This window comes from Hippoglossus stenolepis, chromosome 6 (assembly GCF_022539355.2).
Source record: "Hippoglossus stenolepis isolate QCI-W04-F060 chromosome 6, HSTE1.2, whole genome shotgun sequence".
Classification (NCBI taxonomy): domain Eukaryota; kingdom Metazoa; phylum Chordata; class Actinopteri; order Pleuronectiformes; family Pleuronectidae; genus Hippoglossus; species Hippoglossus stenolepis.
The window spans coordinates 14,760,468-14,782,601 of NC_061488.1; the positions used below are offsets into that span (position 1 = coordinate 14,760,468).

General features: G+C 43.9%; 1 protein-coding gene across 6 annotated transcripts in view; it reads left to right on the forward strand.

Annotated features, from left to right (window-relative positions):
• rerea (arginine-glutamic acid dipeptide (RE) repeats a) overlaps positions 1-22,134 on the forward strand; it is a 124,538-nt gene that overhangs the window by 96,852 nt on the left and 5,552 nt on the right. For 4 of the 6 annotated variants that reach the window (XM_035159426.2, XM_035159424.2, XM_035159427.2 and 1 more), the window contains 9 exons: positions 51-150; positions 875-973; positions 8,177-8,257; positions 18,916-19,078; positions 19,193-19,285; positions 19,851-20,050; positions 20,251-20,412; positions 20,499-20,612; positions 20,708-22,110. In XM_035159426.2, coding sequence (XP_035015317.1) covers positions 51-150; positions 875-973; positions 8,177-8,257; positions 18,916-19,078; positions 19,193-19,285; positions 19,851-20,050; positions 20,251-20,412; positions 20,499-20,612; positions 20,708-22,110 — 2,415 coding nt within the window. Of the gene's footprint in view, positions 1-50; positions 151-874; positions 974-7,167; positions 7,414-8,176; positions 8,258-18,915; positions 19,079-19,192; positions 19,286-19,850; positions 20,051-20,250; positions 20,413-20,498; positions 20,613-20,707; positions 22,111-22,134 lie in introns of those variants that run through there. The other 2 variants (XM_035159428.2, XM_035159430.2) reach the window with 2 other exon arrangements.

Below are 22,134 nucleotides of genomic sequence, written 5' to 3' on the forward strand. Positions count from 1 at the left end.
GGTACCGTTGGCCTTTTTTAATGTTGATTTCATCTGCCTTGTGTTCACAGGAGCATGGCTGCCTTTGCAGGGATGTGTGACGGAGGCTCGACAGAAGACGGGTGTCTAGCAGCCTCTCGAGATGACACTACATTAAACGCACTTAACACTGTGAGTAGCCATGCTGCAAGTCTATCCCTAGGAATCAAATGTGAGCAACAGTAACACGTATCCATTTTCAGTCTAAACATGTTGCAGGTATTTTACTCTAAGCTTTGCTGAGATGCAGATGTGCAGTGCTGGGCTATGAAAAGGCCCCTGAGCCAGCAGAGTAGCCCCCTGTGGTAAACCCGGTGGCAGAAGCTTTCAATACATTAGGCTTAATGAGAGATTTGTCCATCACATTGGCAATGAATGCTGAGGAATCAAGCTCAAAAAAGAGATTAGAATCATCATAAACAGGGCATTTATATTCCGACTCTATAAACTGGAAAATTAACATGGCGGGCAGGTCATTGTCTCTCGACCTTCCTCTCTATTTGCAATTCCGATGAGCAATGCTTGTTTATTCTCAGAGGAAGAGCTCCGGCGCTGCCTGTTTCACCCAATTGAATGTGACACAGGTTTTAAAGCTGCACAGCACTTGCCTTTGTAACTGTGCTCTTTATTTCCATGCTGGTTCGTAACATCTTTGCACAGCATTTCGTCTGATGCTCGGACAGTCGCTGATATTTCTTGTAAAAGTCAAATCAGCTTGTTTTACTCATCAGCGCAAAAATAAAGTGTGTCAGTCTGGCTCTAAATGTCCCTCAAGCGTGACTGTGAAGATGTTTTGATATGTCCATAATTTTTAATTATCGGAATGGTGGGCTGATGTTACTTTGATTGTCCACAGCTTCATGAGAGCAGCTATGATGCAGGCAAGGCTCTCCAGCGCTTGGTGAAGAAGCCAGTACCCAAACTGATAGAGAAGTGCTGGTCTGATGATGAAGTGGTAAGAGAACTGTTCCATTCAGAATTATAGTGCTTAAATCATGATATTAATTTAAACGATATACTGTAAATTCGTTCTGTAGTATCCTGGTTTTTCTTGCACTGATACCTGCTGTCTGTCAGTGCTGGGTTTGTGTCTTTAGAGGGAGCTGTTGAGAGAGAGTTAAAACAGAGCTCTTGGCTGAGCCACATGAGACGTCAGTGAAAACTCGTCAGTTTCCAGCTCCTCCAAGGCTGAAGAGCAGCTGCATCCTGTTTACGACCCACAGAATAAATCTTTAGCGTGGAAGTCTGGAAAGGGGAAAAGATTGAGGGCTGGTAATGTTAGCCTCCATTTGAATTTAGATGTGAATTTCACCACAGCTGTTGAAGGGCTGGAATCAGAAAATGGCAGCCCCTCTGCCTGATCAAACAGGGAGGGTTGCAGTGGAATGAAAGTGGTGGATAAAACCGTGTCAAAACCACTGAGAGCTGCGGCTTTGGCCTTGATGCTTTATGACACACTGCGCTACACATTTGTATACCCACTCCCTTTAAAGATAACACCGCTGACTGATCTGACAGTCGATCTAAGAAAAACACAAGGCCCCACCGCTGAAAATGCTTTGGTTGTTTTTTCCTCCTCCCGGGTGAATCATCCTTTTTTCCACTTTGATATTGTTTTGTAATGCTGGGGCTCGGCGGTCTTTTCTCAAGCTTTTCGAATCCAGCAGGTCAGATCCAGTGGAAGTGAATGGGTGTATTTATCTTGTAATTGAACATGATGGGCACATTTGAATAAAGCCAGAGCCCACGGCAGCACCACAGCGAATCACAACAAATTAAGTCGGCCTTCCTCTTGTGGACGAGTTATGAGTTTGCCTTTATTTATGCACGCTTGCTGGCGCTAGGCTAAACTGCTGTGAGAAGACGATCAGAGCAGGAGGAACAGGCTTGTCGATGAGAAGCTTTATTTCCACACTCCACCACAGCAGGTCTACCACAGAGCATGTGTCAAAGCAACAAAGCAGGGGCTTGACAGTAGCATCTGTAAATAACTTGTTTCAGACAATAAAGTGGTCACCTTTTTTACATTAACAATTTGCACCACAGTGTTGTGATCCTGATATGATCTTGAATTGTAATTGAAGTCAATTATGCAGGCTAGGGGGAAAAAACAGTATGACTGAAACCAGCTAATGATGCCACAATATAGTCAAAGCAATATCTCATTTATCTCTGTTGCACAAACTCTGTTTCCAAATTTCCTTAAAACCTACTTTGACATTTTTGTCTTGCATGTACATAAATACTGAGACATTTGTGTTAAGCTAATATTGGATGATATATTGGCATGGCTTATTTATCGGTCTAGCTCTGTAACACAGTTTAGCAAAATTACATATATATATATATTGCATTCATAAATCATCAATTTAATTGAACATACGCTCTACTGTTATATTACATCATAATAAAAATGTGCTTGCCTCAAATTTCTATGACATCATCATATTATAATAATGCAACAAAAAGACAACATACAATAATATTGGAATTTTTGCGCAGCTCTGTATCTTCTGTCCCTTTTTAATTTTGTAGCCTGCATCAAGATGACTTCATTCACACAGGAGCTGTCAGGCACTTCTGCACACGGTGTTTGACATGTTCTGTGCCAGCTGTGTGTTTGTGTCTATGAGTGGAAGCAGTCAGTTGACCGTCTGTGCTCCACCTGCCCCACAGTGTCTGCAGCATCTTGTCTCTGGCCAGAAAAGGACGCAGCTCCCAGTGATTTGATCGCAGCTTGTGCCTTTTCAGTTGTGCAGCCTTGAGGGATGGGTGTAAATGTAGCAACCAACCTTGACACATTCACAGAAACCAGCCCTGCTGCTCTTCATTTATTTATCACCCCTCACTCGGCCTCCCTCTCCCTCTCCATCTCGTGCCCTGCAGGACTAGCTTCATTATTCCTGCCTGCTCTTTTTTTCCCAGCCCACCCTTACTTTCTTTTTAGAGATGTGAATAAAAGTGACAGCGGGGGCCACTGACATGACACTGAAATCAGCCTGTCTACAGGGTCACTTGTCACCACTCCCTACCCCCTTTGACTTCTCCTGCACCCCCTTCTCCACCCCAACAGACACACATAAACACACACACAGACAGATAAGACGGTCACAATGATCATTTGTGAGCCATTTCATTACAGCGTTGCAGAGCAGTTGTTTTATTTTTATTTTCCTCTGAGAGACATACATTTATTTCACTGCAGAACGATTTGTGACAGGCAACCTCCTAACATTGTTTCACTGTGAGATCATTAGTGCAACTTTCAGAAATTGAAAATCCATCACGTTGATCTGAGCACCACTCAGAGTTTCATTCATCAGTGAGGTGATGGCTGTAGATTACACCAAAGAAAAATGCTTCACCAGAAACATTTTCAGTGCAGCCGAAGCTTCTTGTAGCTGTTGTGTAGTCACGGTTGAGAAGTGTTTGATTTAAACACCAAGAAAAGAGAAAATGTGTTCTGTTATTATGGGTGTTTGAATCCATTTCAGATCAACAGACAGGGAGCAGTCCTAACTGAGAGAGGCTGTCTCCCTACACCACTTTGTGGGTGTTTCATCCGAAGCCAAATCAATGCTTACTGCCTGCACTGAATTCTCCTCCCATCCTTTTTGAAATAGTCTTGAAGGCAAAATTAAACTTACAAAGCACGAAACCACAATTTGCTGACAGGCTATCAAAAGTGGGAACAACTTCAGATATATCCTGTTACAGCTTGTTGCTAAATTAACAGGTTGGATGACTTAATCCTATATCTGGTCTTTGATGATGCTTTCTTAGCAAGAATGGAAGTTTTTTATTGAAATGCTTGGAGGTGCTTCACATAATAAAATAAAATTGTGTCTCAGATGCTGTAGAAGTAGAAGAATGATGATCAATTCTTAGCAGATTATAAGACCGCTTCAAAAACTACAGGCAATTGAATGTTCTGTAAGTACAGTAGGTTTACTCAGTTATTTATCTTTCAGTTTTAGTTGTGAAATCTATCATTATGTATACAGCTATCATTATAAATCTCATCATAGTCTATTATGAATGCAAAAATAATTAGATTTTAATCGAAACAAATTTTATTTAGATGCATCATATATTAGTATTTTCCATAATGACACAAATGACATCTTGACATTGATTCTCTTGCACTCGCTCTTCCTTTAGCCTCGGTGAAGCCTAAAAAAATTCTTGCACTGGCAAACTTGATATAATGAAATTGTCTCTGCTCGAAGCTGCTGTCATTCCTGACTGTAGATAAGTGCTGCTAATAATGCATTGGCCAACAGGAGGTGCCATATAAACAATCAGCAGCAGCAGTCGTGCTGTGTGTCACCATGTCGGAGACAGAGAGGCCGATCTATGACTGCTGGGGAGCGGGAGGTCTATTCCTCAGCCAGCTGCACTGTGCCACGGCTTATCTCTGGCTGCGTCTTCAGCTGATGGATGACTGGAGCGAGCCGACGACAGCACTTTGATGGGAGGGGAGGGAGGACGATGGGGTATAGGAGAGAGTGCAGCGGCCCCCCAGTGGTAGAACACAAGCCTACAAACCCGGGCTACACTGCCCGAGCAAAAACACGACAGGCAGATGAAACGAAGCATGTCGCCCCGCATCCTCTGCTGCTGGCTGTCGATTTATTTAGAAGTTTAATGAGATGCTTGATTGAAGAGGTTGTTGTCTGCAGAGGGGGCTCTGTTTGCTGCTCTGAAGTTTCTGTGTCAACAGTGCATTTTATTACCATAATGGTAGTTTGCAAGCAGAGCTTTTTAGGGTTGTGTAGTAACTAAATAGCAGGCAGGATGGGCGTGCGCTGGAATTTCCTGTTACCTTTTGTGTCCATACAAAGCAAAGGAAGCAGATGATGTGACTTTGCTTTGCCAAAGGTTGTCAGAATACCCTCATGTTTATATTTGGTTAAATATTAAATTACTTTTGGTCTGCTAAACTAAAGTAGTTATTACCACAGAAAATATTTTCTGACTTTTAAACATTTTAAAGGAGTTTGAAATGTAGGAACATCTTTCTACTTAAAAATCAGCATAATGTTTTTATATCTAAATAAATATTGAGCTACATCTATGATGTCAATGCATAGAGGATGTGGCAAGTCTAGCATCTGTCTCCCCCTCTTTTCTTTAAGCATGTTGTGATTTCCTTTCTGCGTGCGGTGGCCAAACTTATCATGAGCGGATATTTCATAACAGACACAGCAGTGTTTTTTCCCTTTAGTTTTGGCTATCTGAACAGTTGTCCTCGGGCCTCTGGGTTTATACACAGCCGACTCGGAAAGGTCAGCTTTTAAGAACGAGTCAAGTACAACGACTCCATATTGAGTGAAAGCGGCTTTGTTTGCTGTTGGACGGTCTTGTGTCTGTGTTGTCATGGACTGACATTTAGCAGAATTATGTTCCATGCGTGAGCCTGCGCTCTGTTTGTCCTCGTGATACCATCTTTGTGCATATGTCTGCATTATCTTAACCAGTTTTACAACTCCCAACAATCGGCTCTCAAGCAGGAAGTGCGCACACACAACAAAGGTCTATTGAATCATTTTTTTCCCATTCTCCACCTCCCTTTATATGTCTCCACTCCAGCCTCACAATAGTGCACTGTTCGGCAGTGAGGGGAAACTTAGGGAGGGTGAAAAGCGCCAGCTCTCAACTCTGAGAGAGGAGCCTGTTGTTTCTGCACAGCGGATGGCCATTTGGTAGAGCTTCTGGCTCTCTCGGCCCCTCCTCCGTCGCTGAGTTGCCTAGCAACGGAGGGCTGGAGCAGGGGCAGAGCGATTCAGGGAGCAGATTGGCGGATGATTTATTAGCTGGGCTGGAGAGCAGTGAGCCCAGGCAGCTGAAATGGAGCCTTAAACTGGAGCCGACATGTAGAGAAGGGAGGAGGGAGCCAGCAAGAGAAAGAAAACAGAGGGGAGGAGGAGGAGGGGGATAGGAGAGGGCGAGCGAAGAGGGGGAGCATGCACACAGCTCCTCTGTGGACCTGGACTGACTGACGGAGTAAAAAGTGTAGTTTAGTAACATAATTATGACACCAAGGCTCCGCGGGCAGGTCTAATTGATTGTTGTCAAAGCAGGTCTCAACCTCAGATAAATATTTGTGCCTCCACTCAAACATTTTTAAAGCAAATATTTCACTCTGCTGTTTGCTTAGTTTTGTCCTGGGCTTTCAAACAACCATTGTGATGTTGATGGTCTGAATCTTTGCACTGACATTCCACCTGTTGTTTGTGGAAGTCTGACAGTCGTAATGGATAACTGCTCTTAACCCCACGAGCGGCTGTCGCCTGTGGTGGAGACGGCTCCATCTACTGGCTAATCAACCGCCATACCTTCAGTCTGATTAATGCAAATTAGCTGCTGTCTCATAACAACTAAAAGAGAAAAAGGTATTTTTATTCAGCTTTTGACTTGGCCCTGCCATATTTGATCATCAAGCCTGGTCTAAATTAGACTTGTATACTTTGATCCTTTCAGTCAAACACTAAAACTCTCAAACATGAGACGATTGAGTTTGTTTGCATGAATTGAGAAACAGATATAGTCTTTCCACTCCTGTTGCTGGGATAGGCCTCTTCCCTCTTGCCTGTAATTTTTCTCCCCAGTAAGATTTGTGTTTTGCAGCTGGCTGTGTTAGTTCTGTAAATTTGGCCTTTGTTCCCCACCAAAGCTGGGTATGTAAACAACCTGCGGTTACATAATGTGCTGTACATAACGGCATGGAAAATAAAAGCCCGACACACGCAGACGCAGGCTCCATATCTGGTTTTCCTTCTCACTTGTCTCTATTCCACACAAACTGTATCGGGCTGCCTCCACTCTCAGGCGGGCAGCTAGTAGCCCCGTGTCTCTGTCTGCAGGCTCACCTCCAGCTCTGAACGCATTTAAAGGACCGCTGTCATGTCCTCGTAGGGGGAAATAGACGCACACGGCTTTGGTGTACTGTTAATAATAAGCAGTGACTTCAGGTTTGTCCCTGTGTGGGGACAGAGACATGAAGCCTGCTCGTGCAGTGCTACGGGATCGAGGGCCGGCTGAAATGAACCGTGTGCCCGACACCAACATGGCGCTCAGGACTCCACTCCAGGTTTTCCAGGCTGCCGAGAACCAGAGGCTCTCTTGCAGAAAGATCACATGTAAAGCCTTCCCCTTTGTAGTGGAAGAGCAGAGAGTGACAAGCTATTTCTTGCTTGTAAAAAACATACGGATAAGAAAAAGCAATGTACCGTCGGAGACATTGTGGATTTGCCCCTAATTTTACCTTCGCCCAGCGGTAGAGGTTCGCGCCGCGCTCCCCGAGGACTTTTCCCTGCTTTTTCGCTGGAGTTACTTGGTGGAAACGCTCGGCTGAGACCACTGAGGGACGGGGCTCGCCTCTGGAACCAGAAAGTAAATCTGTTGGTTGTCTGCTTCGCTGGTTATGAATGTTTCCAGCCTCCGCTTTTTTATGGCTCGCAGCCTGTGGCTCTTAAAGGAGAAGAAATCTATTTAGGTGGTACAGCTTTTTGGTATTAATTTCATTTTGGTGTTGTTTTCGTGCTTGTCGAGGTGAGGTGGCGTGTTTTCCGATTCAGTTTTCATGTCAGATTTAATCCGCTGTTAGGAAGTTGCGATTTCTTTCATCGTGCTGTTCATTTACTTTTTCCTCTGGTCAGGAAAGATTTGTCAGTTTTCCATTTTGACGTGTTTTCCTTGCTTTTAAAATGTCCATAATACGCAGCAGCTATGGAAAGTTTCCACCACACTCAATAAGTAATTAACTTGTTATTACACTCTCAGGTTCAGGTTTGAACTTTGATGATTCATGTTCTACTGTTTATCTTTTTTTACAGTAGATTTTATGCGTCTGTATTATTATTGTTTGTGTCCAAATGAAAAGACGAGTGTAATCTCAGCCTCTCTCCCCACCTCACTTGTCATTTCCTCTGGTTTTTGCTCTGACATAGCAGTATGTCTGCTCCGGACTTTAAACAGCTACAGTGGTTTCTAGATACACATAAAACCTCTGCAACCACAGACAAGTGAAAAGAAAACGATGTTTTCTTGTGGCGTTGTTATCCAGTAACTTCAAGGGGGAGCAATTTCGCTGACTTCACAGATACTAACTGGTCTTTTTTTTCTCTCTCTCTCTTCCCTCTGTGAAAAATTGCAGAAGCGCTTCATTAAAGGATTGAGACAGTTCGGCAAAAACTTCTTCAGGATCCGGAAAGAGCTGCTGCCCAACAAAGAAACGGTAAGAGGAATTGTGTGTGTGTCATTTGTTTCGTAGTGCTGAAAGATATAAAAAAAAATTTAAAAAGTGATAAATACCTGTACGATCCGACAGTTATAGTGTGATATTTTGAGCACAGCTGGGTTTTAACTAGAGGCCTTATTGATAAGAAGTGTGTGCATCCTGCCAACAACTGTGCTGCTGGATTATCAGCTCTCTCTTCTGGCTGCCTGGAAAAAAATAAATAAAACACAATACACCTGAGGAAAAAGAAAAGGCTAAATGCACTTTACAGGCAGCCACTGAAACTTAACAAGTGGCACTCTGAACATTAATTAGCACCCTCTGTTCGCAAACAAGTTGTGCAGATGTGATGTGAGCCACCGTGTTTACAGCACATCTCCAGTCTGAAGAGCTGCCTGTTTTTGTCTCCTGTTTATGCTCAAGTGTTATAGTAGCACTTGAGATTTAGTATTTTTTTTTGTTTTTACCTTTTCAATCTGAAGTGCAGCATAATTGCTTCTTTCAGAATAAAAAAAAAACAGGTTACAGTTTAAGAATAAACATGGAGGCCGCCGCAGAAAAGTAAATTATAATAAGTATCTGATGGTGTCAAATTTAGGTTGGAGCAAAGAGATAGGTGCTGAAATCACAGCACTTATAATTTCAGACAAGGACCTGTCGATAATTTTTGATCATATAAATTCACATAGTTTGAGTCAAAGTAAATAATATGCAGAATTGTTTGCTAACATCACTGATCATCCTTTAACAGCTTCAGAAAATATGAATAACGTAATATTAATACATACAGATTTGTTTTGCAGTTTGAATCTTGCTGGAAGAATAATTCTGTTGTTAACATTTATAACACAGATTATTGTGGCTGTAACAGTATTAAAAACACAATTAGTATTTCTGGTTGTTGTTGCTGCATTATACTTGTTTTCTTTGTCGGTTTAAGCTTTGTCAGTCACGACAAAGCTTTTGATTTATGGCCGATAAAGTGATTTAATATCTTGTCAGGGTTTGAGGAACTCCTGTAATTGTGTTATTTTATGTACACGAACTGAGGGATGTTCCTCTTGTCAGTTTCCCTCCTCTGTGTGCGAGCGTGATTGTGCGCATGCGTCACCGTGTTAATCATCAACTGTGTGACCTGTTTCATGGTACAAATGGGTCAAATCCAGGCCGAACAATGATTAACCTTATTAAATTTAATGTAGTAAAGCAAATCACAGCCAACACATACACTTTGCATTGTTCTACTTTAAGCTGACATTCAGTATTTTACTATCTTAGTCTCATATTTCTGCACAGGATAGACACTTCAGAGGAATTTTTTCCATTGACATATAGGGAACATGCTGTGCATGTACATGTTGCTTTAAAGTCCTCCACACCTTTGACTTAGCTGTTTGTTAATATTATCAGATATGCATTTTTATTCGTAAAGCAGTGCCGACCTGGCTGTTTGTGTGAAGCTGCTCCTGCTGGAAGTGTGCCGACACAGACATGAAAAGAAAATCAAAGGTGTTTGTCATGCTTCTCATCCGCTTCATTTCCTCGTCTGCTGTGAGCTGAGGATATGTCAGCCCTGTTTCTCAAACACCCCGAACATATCATGCAATATTTTCACTCCAGAGCTCTTCAGTGTCACCTCCTTTGTGCTACATTTTTTATTCCTCTAAACCAATCTCAGCCTCTTGAATAAGAGATTAAAGTGTGTGAATACAGTTTCCTCACAGAGGTTTCTTCAATTATTTTTACTGGTTTTGAAATATATGACTAGTCCGGTTGATTGGCTATAAAGCAGGTATTAATGCAATTCAACCTGAAGAGGGAGCCTACTTGGCAGGAGAGGTAATAGACCTCCTCCAGGATCTCGGCCTGCTACCACCACAGAGTAGAGAAAGATTAATTTTCCCCCCGCAAATGGAAAATAAACTGCCCTTTAAACACGTGAAAAGAGGAGAAAATGAAGAGCACGCGGAGGGTAAAAGAGACTGTAGGAGAAGAGGTAAGATGAGGCGTTAGCTCAATATAGAAACTGAAAAGCCTGGCTTGTCACACGGGGAAAAAAAACTCAGCTTATGATTGAACTCTCTTTTTTTATTTTTTTTGCTTTAAGGCTTATTTGTGCAAGTGCTTGTCAATACCCAGAGAAAGCTCAATTTATTTTCTACCTGCTCATTCTTAAATCCTGTCTCTGAAATATGAGCACAACAAAACCGCAAGATATTTTAGTTTTGGGAAATGACAGAGATTTTCCTAGTATTCCCAGTCACAGATGCATATTTCTGTTGCTCCGCCGCCCGGCCATCGGAAAAGGAGCATGCTGTGGAAATGCAGGTGTTCCTGCCCTGAGTCCCTTGCCGGACCACTGTTATTGGGCCATTGTGCAGAGCTTAAAGCCTTTGGGCTGATATCCAGAAGTCCAGTACAATGTGTCTGCCCATCTCTGTTCCTCCCACTAGCCTCCATTAGCTGCGCTGCCCCAGAAGCGCCAGCGAGGCTCGAACAGCCAGTGCCAAGGGTAAGCACCCAGTGCTGTGTAAACACACCAGGCCTGACTAACACTCAGGAATGCTTTATATAAAGTCACATAAAGGCCCAGAAGGGGGAAGTGGGTGTGTCGTCTGACCGTCTGCAACTGGCTTTGCTGCCACCATTTCCTCCACTCCAGAGAGGACGTCATGGAACACAAGCTCACTGCTCCCAGTGTTTTAACAGCTAAATATGCTGAAATGGCAGATCACAGATAACTCAGCGCCTGATATTTTTACTGGAGAGGTTTTCTTAAAGATGTGGTTTTACAGGATATCAGCACACAGTATATGATGAGGTGATTTGTATCGGCTCTGTTTGCTGTACAGCTGAACAGGGAAAATGACGGCTGAAAATTAGATCAAATTCGAATGCTTTAGTTTGGGCTTATTTCCTCACAGGAGAGAACACAGGCAATTTCATTTATGGGAGGTACAGCAGTTAACTTGTGAATTAAAAGTTGTTAATGTGCAATTAGGCAGATATTATCAAAACTGAAAGTTAACTGTTTGGGGGACAAGGCTATTTTCAGTGAGGAAAAAGTTCCTCTTTAAAGTAAAATGTATCACTAGATCGTATTCAGCACAGCTTGTGTCATTGTGTCCTATGAGGAAGATTATAAATTGCATGAAAATGCCTCACAATACAACTCAGAGGAACTGTAATCTAATAACCTGAACGTAGCAATGTCAAACTAAACAAGTACAGAACAAAATATTAAGAGAGAATATGTTTAAGTTCACTCTTCCCTTGAGGCTCAATTTCTACATCCTGTTTTTTATTCTCATGACCAATCTGCTTTTCTCCACTTTTAAATGTAAAAGCACACATATAATAGCACAAAATTACCGCTGACTTATTATTGACTTAAATGATTGGAAAAGATTTTGACATAAAAATGAAAAGACACAAGGTTCTTTATATTTTAGCATTCCAGTCTGCTTGCACTTGTAAACTTGCATAGATGAAAAGAGATTAGAATGAAACACTATATTGATGCATAGAGACATTTTTATGCATTATTTAGGTTGTGTCAACATCGCAAAAGTCAAACAAGTGTCCTCAGAGAGCAAACCACTGCACAAGTAGCAAAAACAATTTGAAAAATAGATTCTTAATAATACTTTTCTTGATTTAGCAGCCTTTTATGCATTGTATTGTAGTGTTGTTTTATTATTATAAGGTTTAACTGTGTTAGGTGACAGTACAAGGCTTTTTATAATTTTCAGAGCATTTATTGACCTGAGCTAGATGTCTGATATTTAAAACGACGCCTTGTTTGTGTCGGCGTTCAGATCAACCAGAAGATGATGTGCTGAACGTTCCTTCCATCAGCAACTTTTTTCTCTGAGAAAACAGAGCACTCCCCCACCACCCCCACCCCCACAGGCCCTGTCATTTGCAGGATGGCCAACAGGAGAACAGTGTTCTCAACACAACCTCACAGCAGATGTTTGCCCCAGTACAATCTGTACAAACGTCAAGTTGAATTCATTGCCATGTCCTGAGCTCAGCAGCCAGAACCTTGGGGATGAGTGTAATTATAAATACTTTGGTTCAAACACTAATTAAACCAGCTACAGGGGCCTGGTCCAGTTGGCAACAGCTGTCAGTGGTGTGACAGAACAGCTTCCGTGTTTGGTAAATGATATAACGTGTTTTGGAAGTAAAATCGCTGTTGGCTGATGGCGGCCCAACCAGCGCGTATCGATGTTCTTTTAGCAGACCACAGGCAATTTAGCACGGCCCCAGTGTAGGCAAAAAATCTTTTTCTAAGCTCAGTAGATGAAGCCCAGAGAGCCCAAGCTCCATCAATTGAGTTGTTTGGTAGGCTTCTTGTTGTGGTTTTTGGGGACTAGCTTATCAGCAGAACGCGCTGGATCGACCGTCCAGCAAAGAGGCACTGTTGCCATCCAATCTGCTTTCACTGACGAAAGCGCTTACAGCAGTAAAACATAAGTGCTGATTCTTCAGGATGTGCATCCCTGACCTGTGAAAGCAGAGCTTATTCAGTCATTCTACAGCAGAAAGGCTCCGCGCAGCAGGGAATGGCTTGTCTATTTAACCCGCCTTTCACGTTCACCATGCCCCACCAGCCAAGGTACTCTGACTATTCAGTTGCCATCGTCTGCCGCTGGGTTTAAGGGTGTCACTGTGTTGCCAGGTCTATTTTTGAGTCCACTACATGCATGTGGTTGATTCCTTGAATTTTTAACCTCTGCATTTAATTTCACAAACCCTCCTCGACAAATCAGCTTCTGCAATAGTAATAACACAATCTAAAAAGCTACATCAGATTTATTTAGAAACTACAATTCAGGGGAAAAAATTGGGAAAATATTTCATGAAGCTGAATTAAAGATGGCACCACATTTATTTAGCTTTAAATGTATTTATACAAATTTTGAAATTTTTTTATTTCACCTTGTATTCTACTGGTAACTCAGGTTGCAGGGGAGTTCATCTATTTAACTAGACACTTGATTAATGTGTAGTCAATATTTTTGTTAATTAGGATTTTCTTCATAAAATAAAAAACTAGCTTCTTGCATCAAACTAACCTGCTGTATTTTACATGATGTGTTAAAGCATCATTTGTATCTTTTAGATATTTTAGATTCTTTAGTAAGAGCACTGTTACAGGATTTAAGGTAAATAAACGTGACCCTTTTCACTCCACAATTTGTTAAATGGCTCTGAAGGCATTACAAGTATGCTTCTGACCCGCGTAACCACATAAACATTTACAACGTTCCCTCCTACAGTTACAGTCAGGATGAGAAAGACAGAAAAGTCAAGCACCACTCACTGAAACAATACACTATACAACCTGTCACGGGCAATGAAGAATACCAAGTCCAGGGGTCGAGCACATACATAATTAAACCCCAGTTGGATTTAGCTCAGTGAAACACATTCCCCCTTCACCTCACTGAAATGAGTCAGGAAGCAATCCTCCCTCCTCCGGCTGCAGACTGTGGAAGAAGCAGGAGGAGTACAGGTTCATGCTGCACTAATGGATGTTTACACAACTCACTATCAGCCACCAGAGCCCAGAAATCACATGCTTCCTCCGCTCTCTGCTCCCCGGCTGTGACTAAACCGCCCTTATGTTTTTAGCAGAAATTTTTATTTGTCAAGAGATTTTTTTAGGGAAGGTTCATGGTCGGATTCGAGGTTGATTGTCCATTGTTATCCTCTGCTAGCTCTTTATTTCTCCCTCTCGGCTGTCCTCCACACTCAACCCTCCCTCTCTCCCTCCCCCTCCTCTGCTCTCCCCTGTTCTCTCCTCTCTCCCCTGCTCTCTCCCCTGCTCTTGCCAGTAACGGCCTTAACCGTTTGGCTTCATGTCAAAGCAGGGGCCTTTTGTGGCTCTGTCACAAATCTGCCAGGAAAAACAGAAACCATCTGTTCAGGCCTGGGCCTGAGAGGGGATGAGGGCGTAAATACATGAGTTTAGCCCTCGCCTTCAGCCCTGCCCGCGCACACAGGACCACCGAGCCCAGCAGAGGATCCTGCACTCCCACCCGCAATAATACTGTAGTCTACAGGGGTTTCATGGTTTGCCTTATTAAGTCTCAATCTTCAGGAAAGGAGATAAAATGGCTTAAAACACAGAGACTGAATATAAAACTAAATATGATCTTTTCAGAGATAATTTTAAAATATAATCATAGTATCCAGTGACTGAGGATCCAGTTTCCTTTTTCACCTGTTGACTTTAGTTTTTAAGTGTGCTGGCACTCACTGAGTTATTAATTTATGTAAATATGCTTTGAAATATTTTTTTATTTTTTTTATTAATACACTATTTAAAGGCTTATGTTTGCTTGCTCTCAAATAAGGACAAATACTTAAATATACTTACAACCCCTCTGTCTCATCTAATACACTAAAGAGCACATCAATTAAAATGTTCAATCTGAATTTAAGTCAAGAAAGTAGTAAAAAATTCCTTCATGACAGATGAAACTGCAAAGGAAGCTTTGCCATATGTAATTTTGAATTCTCCATCCATTTCACACATACATGCTTGTTTGTAGACAACCACTTAAAGTTGTAGTAACTGAAATGGAAGCTCTGAGTGTCGTGAGAGGAGGGTAAGCCCTTTCCTTGTCGGATAATCCACCGACCAGAAAGCTCCTGCAGATGGAAGCAGTCTAAAACGCCTTATAATACTGAGCTTATGTTGTCACTATCTCATGTTCTGCAGAGCGGCAGCACACTCTGTACCGCTCTGCAGTGATTTAGTGGACTGGGGGGAAATTATGGCACGGAGGCCAGGGCCAATGTAGATTTCCGTTTCAAGTAGTTCCATGTATTTCCTTCACTGGATCCAGGTTAACTGTTTTCAGATACAGATTTTTCGTCTTCTTTTTATGAAGAAATGGCAACTTGACTTGTAATCCTCCAAAGGTCCACATAAACTCACAAACTAAACATACAGTCAGGGAGAAGAAATGGAAGGTAATGTAAGTTGAGGTGTTGCTGCAGGCAAATGGTGCCTTTGATAGATAAAAGTACAAAGTCAATGTGAGGGAATGGACATGCAGCATGTGGCTTCAGAGGAACCAAATTTGACATGCAGGCAGACTCACAGAGGTAATCTGTCAATCTCCCCTTGACACCAATTTACAGCCTCTCTCTACCACAACTGCACTTTACTACCAAGTATATCAAACTCCTCTCCACGTTTTATGTCCATGCCTGTGATGTGTCACATCGGCCTTTCCTTTGTTTACACAACTCTATTGAAAATTTGCACGCATGAACTCTAAAAGCAAAATACACACGGCTCAGCCACATTAAATGCACTGACAGTGAAGTGAATGACAATGATAATCTCTTTGCAATGGCACCTATTAATAGGTGGAATAAGGGCTGGCAGCGTGATAGTTCACTTCTTGTTGGAAACAGGAAAAATGGACGAGTGTAATGATCTGAGAGACTTGGACAACAGCCAAATTGTTATGGCTAAATGACTCGGTCAGAGCGTCTCCAATATGGCAGGTCTTGTGGGGTATTCCTAATGTCCAGTGGTTAGTACCGACCAAAAGTGGTACAAGGAAGGACCAGCTGGAGCTCGCAACCTGGTCATGGGTGCCTAACACTCATTGATGCATGTGTGGGAAACAAAGACTGGCCCATGTGGTCCAACCCCACAGAAGAGGTAGCGGAGCACAACTTTTTGAAAAAGTAAATTCAGTTATAACAGAGTGCTGTCAGAACACGTGGTGCATCGCAGTTTACTGTGTATGGGGCTGCTTAGGTGCAGACTAGTCGAGCTGATCTCTGTCAACTGCAGAAAGTTTCTTCAATGAGCATCCAATGAAAAAAAGTAGCCTGGTTTGATGAATAGTTGTTGTTTTTATACATCATGTGGACGGATTAGATGACACCAGGATACATGATGGGAAGAAGGAACATGACAATAGTTTCAAGGTGTTGACTTAAAATTCCTCATATCAAAAATCCTATTGAGCATCTGTGGGTTGTCAGATACATGCTGATGAGGGGGGACCTACACATATTAGGCTGCAGGTTTTAATATTATGCTTGATCATCGTATAACAAACATAACAATTTTTACAGTGTTCATATATGAATGGACCCTTGTTTTTCTCATGTTCTTACCAGAAATTCCTTTTCAGCTCAACATACTTAACATATTTACTTACATTTTTTCGAGCTGCGTCTTTTGTTTTCCTCTTTCTATTTACCTCGAGCTGTACCAGCTCATCACTGCACCTGTTAATTTCCCATTCAAAAGCCAAGTTAATGTTTTCATTGTAATGGTGCTTGACACAGTGTAAAGTGATGGAGAGGCAGGGTGACCTTTCCCTGTGTCTGCCAAGCTGTTGTTGAGGCCGTGTATTTGTCAGCCTGCAGCGAGGAGGCAGAGAGGCACTGCTGAGAACAGTCATTAAGCACAGAGCAAAGCCAGCGCTCAGCACCACTCAACACTTTTGATCTGCACATTTCAATTAGATTTCACATCAGGATGCCTGCCTTCCCTCAGTTAGCACCTGCGCCCCTGCCTTCCCAACTGGCCAGCCAGGCTGAAGAGGGAGGCACGCTCGGAAATGACTAAGAGGTTCTGTTACCGCCTAAAATAGATGCACAAACACACAGCAACATTATAGAGCTTTTAGCTGATATAATAACCATTACCTGCTCTGTTCTAGCATTGACCATAACATGTTTTTTAAATTATGCTTCTTTACTTATAGTCCTACTAATTTGTCCACGCTGAGCTCCTGCATGTGGATTCTTCGCACCACTCCACATGGGCTCATCTACAGAAGTCTCGAGGTCTAAAAAAAAACCTAGCACAAGCTGTGGGGCTCGGGACAGATTAACACCTGAGCGGCGGATTTGCCATAACACAGTGCAGCACATTAATTTACCCTGAAATTTGAGAAGGTTTCATTGAGCTCAGTCACCCTGAGTAAATCTTTCCGGCACTGCTTCTCTTGATAAGATGTGGTCCTACAGCCACTGGTAGATATGAATTTCCCCTAAGAGCCACATGAAGGCAGATCTTATTAAAGTGGTCTGAGCCGACTGCGTCAAGCTTTTTCTGCCAATCAAAGCAGCGATTGAGAAAGACTAGTTTGTTCCTTAACATCAGTTACTCACACAATTTGGCGATAAAGAAACGAATTTGGATAAATCCCAACCTGTTAAACAACAGCAATCCTACGAGCCTCAAGTAGTTTTGTGTTGTATGAGATAAGAAATTTGAAATTAAAGCTGCTGTTTCCTTTATCTTTGCATTAATACCAGCCTATTAGACTTTGAAATTGCTGGATTTGTGACCATGTTGAGTCAGGAGCTTTTCATAACCATTAAAAACTGTTCGACCATTTCATCAAATCCTTTTCCTGCCATTGTTTGTTTTGGTACATTTTGATAGAGGATTTTAAGCTGTTGCAGATAAGCTGTTAATGTGTTTTAGAGAGCAATGCGTTGACTAATTTATGTCAGGTTTCACTGCTGAAGCGCGGTAGGAAAACAATCAATAGCCATTAAACCCTGGGAGCTTTGTTGAACAGCAGTTATACAGACCTCAGACAGTGGATGGGTGCCCTTTGGGCTTTAAAGATTACAGGTGACTTACTGCTCACCCGCACCTTCAGCAGTCACACCGCACCTTCATGAATTTGTTATAGAGCCAGTGAGGACCACTAACAACTGAGAGTTCATGGTGAGGGGGGAAAAGGGCAAAGCCCCAAAGAAAACTGGATGATTGTCACTGACTCCTTTCGCCAAATTTCAAGACTTGTGTATTATGAGTGAGGCCAGAAAGCAGCAGTTAACATGCACAGGCTGCCTCAGCAAAGTGCCTTCTGATCCATGATTGCATGTGTTAATGTTTCAGTTGGGTATTGATTTCCTGGCAGCCTTTTGTACACAGGATTTATCCGCCTCGCTCACTGGCAAGCTCACCCCTCCGAATGTTTGATTAAAGTTCAATTGACTCTTCCAGTGAAGGGGCGAGGAGCCATTTCACTCCCTATTTGTAGCGCCAAAGCTCTGCCTGACATGTTCTTTTGTTCCCATTCAAGCTCCTGCCACCCAGGCAGCCACCAATGCACTGATCCTAATATCCCTGCATTCAGCGAGCCTCCTCGCCTAATCCTGGGACAGACAGGGCCACAGCACAAACATGCCCGGCCAGCTACAAATCCTGGCGTGGATTGACCCGCTCCATGGCGTTTCACTATGAAATTCTATGCTGACTGCTTATGTGCATATTCCACATATTTTCTTCAACCTAACCGCAAATATTTCATAGTGACAATTTTCCAATTTTTCAACAACTTTGACGAATAGACCTAATGGCCTTTTAATTCAGTTACCTTTTTATTCCTCCGGCACACAGTTTACTGCAAGGGGGGGTAGCGTGATCGGTATTTTCGGTATGTCAGCTGTATAGTGAAATGTTGCCTTTTGATATTTTGGATTTCGTGAGAGAAATATTTTGACGCATGACTGTTCTCATGGGCATTGTGGATGCCAAGGGGACATGTCGTCTCCTGATGCCTTTGCCTCATTACAAATATGTGTGTTTGTTTTCTTGTGATATATTTTTCCCATTTTAACAACATTTATTTCTTGTTTCATTCCAGGGAGAGCTAATTACCTTCTACTACTATTGGAAGAAGACCCCAGAAGCAGCCAGTTGTCGAGCCCACCGCAGACACCGCCGCCAGCCCGTCTTTCGCCGCATCAAGACACGAACTGCTTCAACTCCTGTCAACACTCCCTCACGTCCTCCCTCCAGCGAGTTCTGTAAGTACATTTGACCCGTTGAATGGCAGCTGAGGGGAGAGGGGGAGACGATACCTGATATCCTCTGCTGTTAGAGCGATGTGTAGTAAGTGTTCTTCTTTGTCTCTCTTCCAGTGGACCTCAGCTCAGCCAGTGAAGATGACTTTGACAGCGAAGACAGCGAACAGGAGCTGAAGGGCTACGCCTGCCGCCACTGTTTCACTACCAGTAAGACACTACGTTACTTTCACAGACACTCATACTCGTCATACGGACTTGCTTGGTTATTCCTGTCCTGATTGGGACCAGTGTGAGCCTGCTCTATGCGGTGCTATGTGACAGATGGCCATGAGAGGATGTCAGGACTAATTTGATCAAATTAGACATGAGCCCAAAGCTTGTTCACTCTCTCCACATCATTATCCTTCCCCTCTTCCCACACAGCTGGCTCCCAGTGCCAGGCTCCCATCTGATCACACTTAGGTTACTGCCGTAGCAACAGGGGTGGCTAACAACTTCTGCTTTATAGAGTTAACCTATACAGACCTTATTAGTACATTAATGTAAATAAAGTCTGAAGTTGAGATATACATCATCCTTGATTCAGCTCTTGCATGAAAAATTATTTCTTTTATTAGATTATTATTATTATATTCATAGACTACAAAGTTAGTTAGGACATTATCAGTATTTGGTAATATTACTGTACTTGCAAGATAATTTCCGTGTGTTGTTTGTTCTTATGACCACTTGTGAGAGATTCTGTTTCACAACTGTAAATGGCTTTCCTCAGCCTCCAAGGACTGGCACCACGGGGGCCGGGAGAACATCTTGCTGTGCACAGACTGCCGTATTCACTTCAAGAAGTACGGTGAGCTGCCCCCCATCGAGAAGCCTGTGGACCCGCCGCCATTTATGTTCAAACCTGTCAAAGAGGAAGAGGATGGACTCAGCGGGAAGCATAGCATGAGGACCCGACGGAACCGAGGCTCGGTGCGCACACACTCTCTATCTCTATTTTCACCTTCAAAAACCATAATCTCAGAGTTGTCCCTGGAGAAAAACAGAGCCAGACTACAATGCAGTAGCTCACCGTCTCTAGAGTACAGGGACAGCACTGACAATCATTGTTAAGATTTATAAAATGATTAATATAAGTGATGATTTATGTTGACTGTGTTTGCTGTCAATAGATGTCAACACTACGTAGTGGTCGTAAGAAGCAGACAGCTAGTCCCGATGGCCGAGCCTCCCCTACTAACGAGGATTTGCGCTCCAGCGGACGTACCTCACCCAGCGCGGCAAGTACCGACAGCACTGACAGCAAGACAGACTTAATGAAGAAGCCAAGCAAGGTAAACACAACCTAGACTCTCAGAAACTTAGTTTTTTATGCACATATCTCTGTGAAATGTAGCCTAATGGTTTTGATGCTCCACAGAAGATTAAAGAGGAGCCTCCTTCACCTATGAAAAGTGCCAAACGGCAGCGAGAGAAGGGAGCGTCAGACACAGAGGAGTCAGATAGAACCATTGCCAAAAAGTCCAAGACACAAGTGAGTCTTTGGTCTTTGTATCGCCTCTTGTGTTTAAATGGATTGCATAGACCTTGAGTCTTAACGCTTAACTTTGTCTCTCTTCTGTCCCTAAGGAGCTCAGTCGACCAGACTCACCCTCAGAGTTCGAGGGTGAAGGCGAGGGAGAGGGCGAGAGCTCTGATGGGCGCAGCATCAATGAGGAGCTTAGTAGCGATCCTAAGGACATTGACCAGGACAACCGGAGCTCCTCCCCGAGCATCCCCAGCCCCCGCGATAATGAGAGCGACTCGGACTCCTCTGCCCAGCAGCAGCAGCTCCTGCAGAGCCAGCACCCTCCAGTCATCCTGTGTCAGCCAGGCACCTCAGCAGCCTCCTCGGCACCTCCTCCACCTGCGACCTCAGCCCCCTCATTGCCCCCACAGGTTTCCCCCACAGCGGCCTCCACCTCTCTACCTCCCCAGATCCTGCCCCAGGCAAGCCCGATGTCTCTTATCCAGTCAGGAGCGTCCCTTCATCCTCCAAGGCTTCCCTCTCCACATTCACCTCTGACTCAGGCTCCTCCTCCTGGCCCCCAAGTCCCGCCTCAGTCATTACCCAGCTCGCACCATGGGCCTATGCCTCTCATGCCGCATCCACTGCAGCCTGGTCCCTCACACATGCCTCACCCTCATTCCATGCCCCCTCAGGGCTTCCCTATAGGTCAGTCTCAGGTCCCACCCCTGCCAATCTCTGGCCAATCACAGCAGAGGTCGCACACCCCTCCTTCCCTGTCGCAGTCATCAGCTCAGAGTGGAGGGCAGCCTCCCAGAGAGCAGCCCCTGCCCCCTGCCCCGTTATCCATGCCTCATATCAAGCCCCCACCAACCACACCCATCCCTCAGGTACCCAACCCACAGTCCCACAAACATCCACCTCATGTGTCTGCGCCTCCATTTCCTCAGATGCCTTCAAACCTGCCTCCACCACCTGCCCTCAAGCCACTCAGCTCTTTATCCACCCACCACCCTCCATCAGCACACCCACCTCCACTACAGCTCATGCCTCAGGGGCAGCAGCTTCAGCCTCCCCCAGCCCAGCCTCCAGTTCTCACCCAGTCCCAGAGCCTCCCACCATCCGCCAGCCACCAGCCTCCTCCAGCCCCTCCACTGCCGCCCTCCGCAGCAGCCTCACACCCCAACGGGCCGCCTCAGCCGCCATTCTCATCCCATCCTTTCAATACAGTTCTACCTCCAACCGGCCCTCCGTCGTCATCATCGTCATCATCGTCATCATCATCATCAAACTCTATGCCTGGCCTACAGCCTCCATCTTCCTCTGCTCCATCCTCCTCCATCTCCATGCCGCTGCCTGCCTCAGTCACTTGTGCCGGCCCGGGCCCAGCACTCCCACCAGTACACATCAAAGAGGAGCCTTTGGATGAGACAGAAGAGCCCGAAAGCCCCCCACCCCCACAGAGAAGCCCCTCCCCAGAGCCTACTGTCGTCAATATACCCAGCCATGCCAGCCAGTCAGCACGGTATGTCTACAAACAGATATTTCG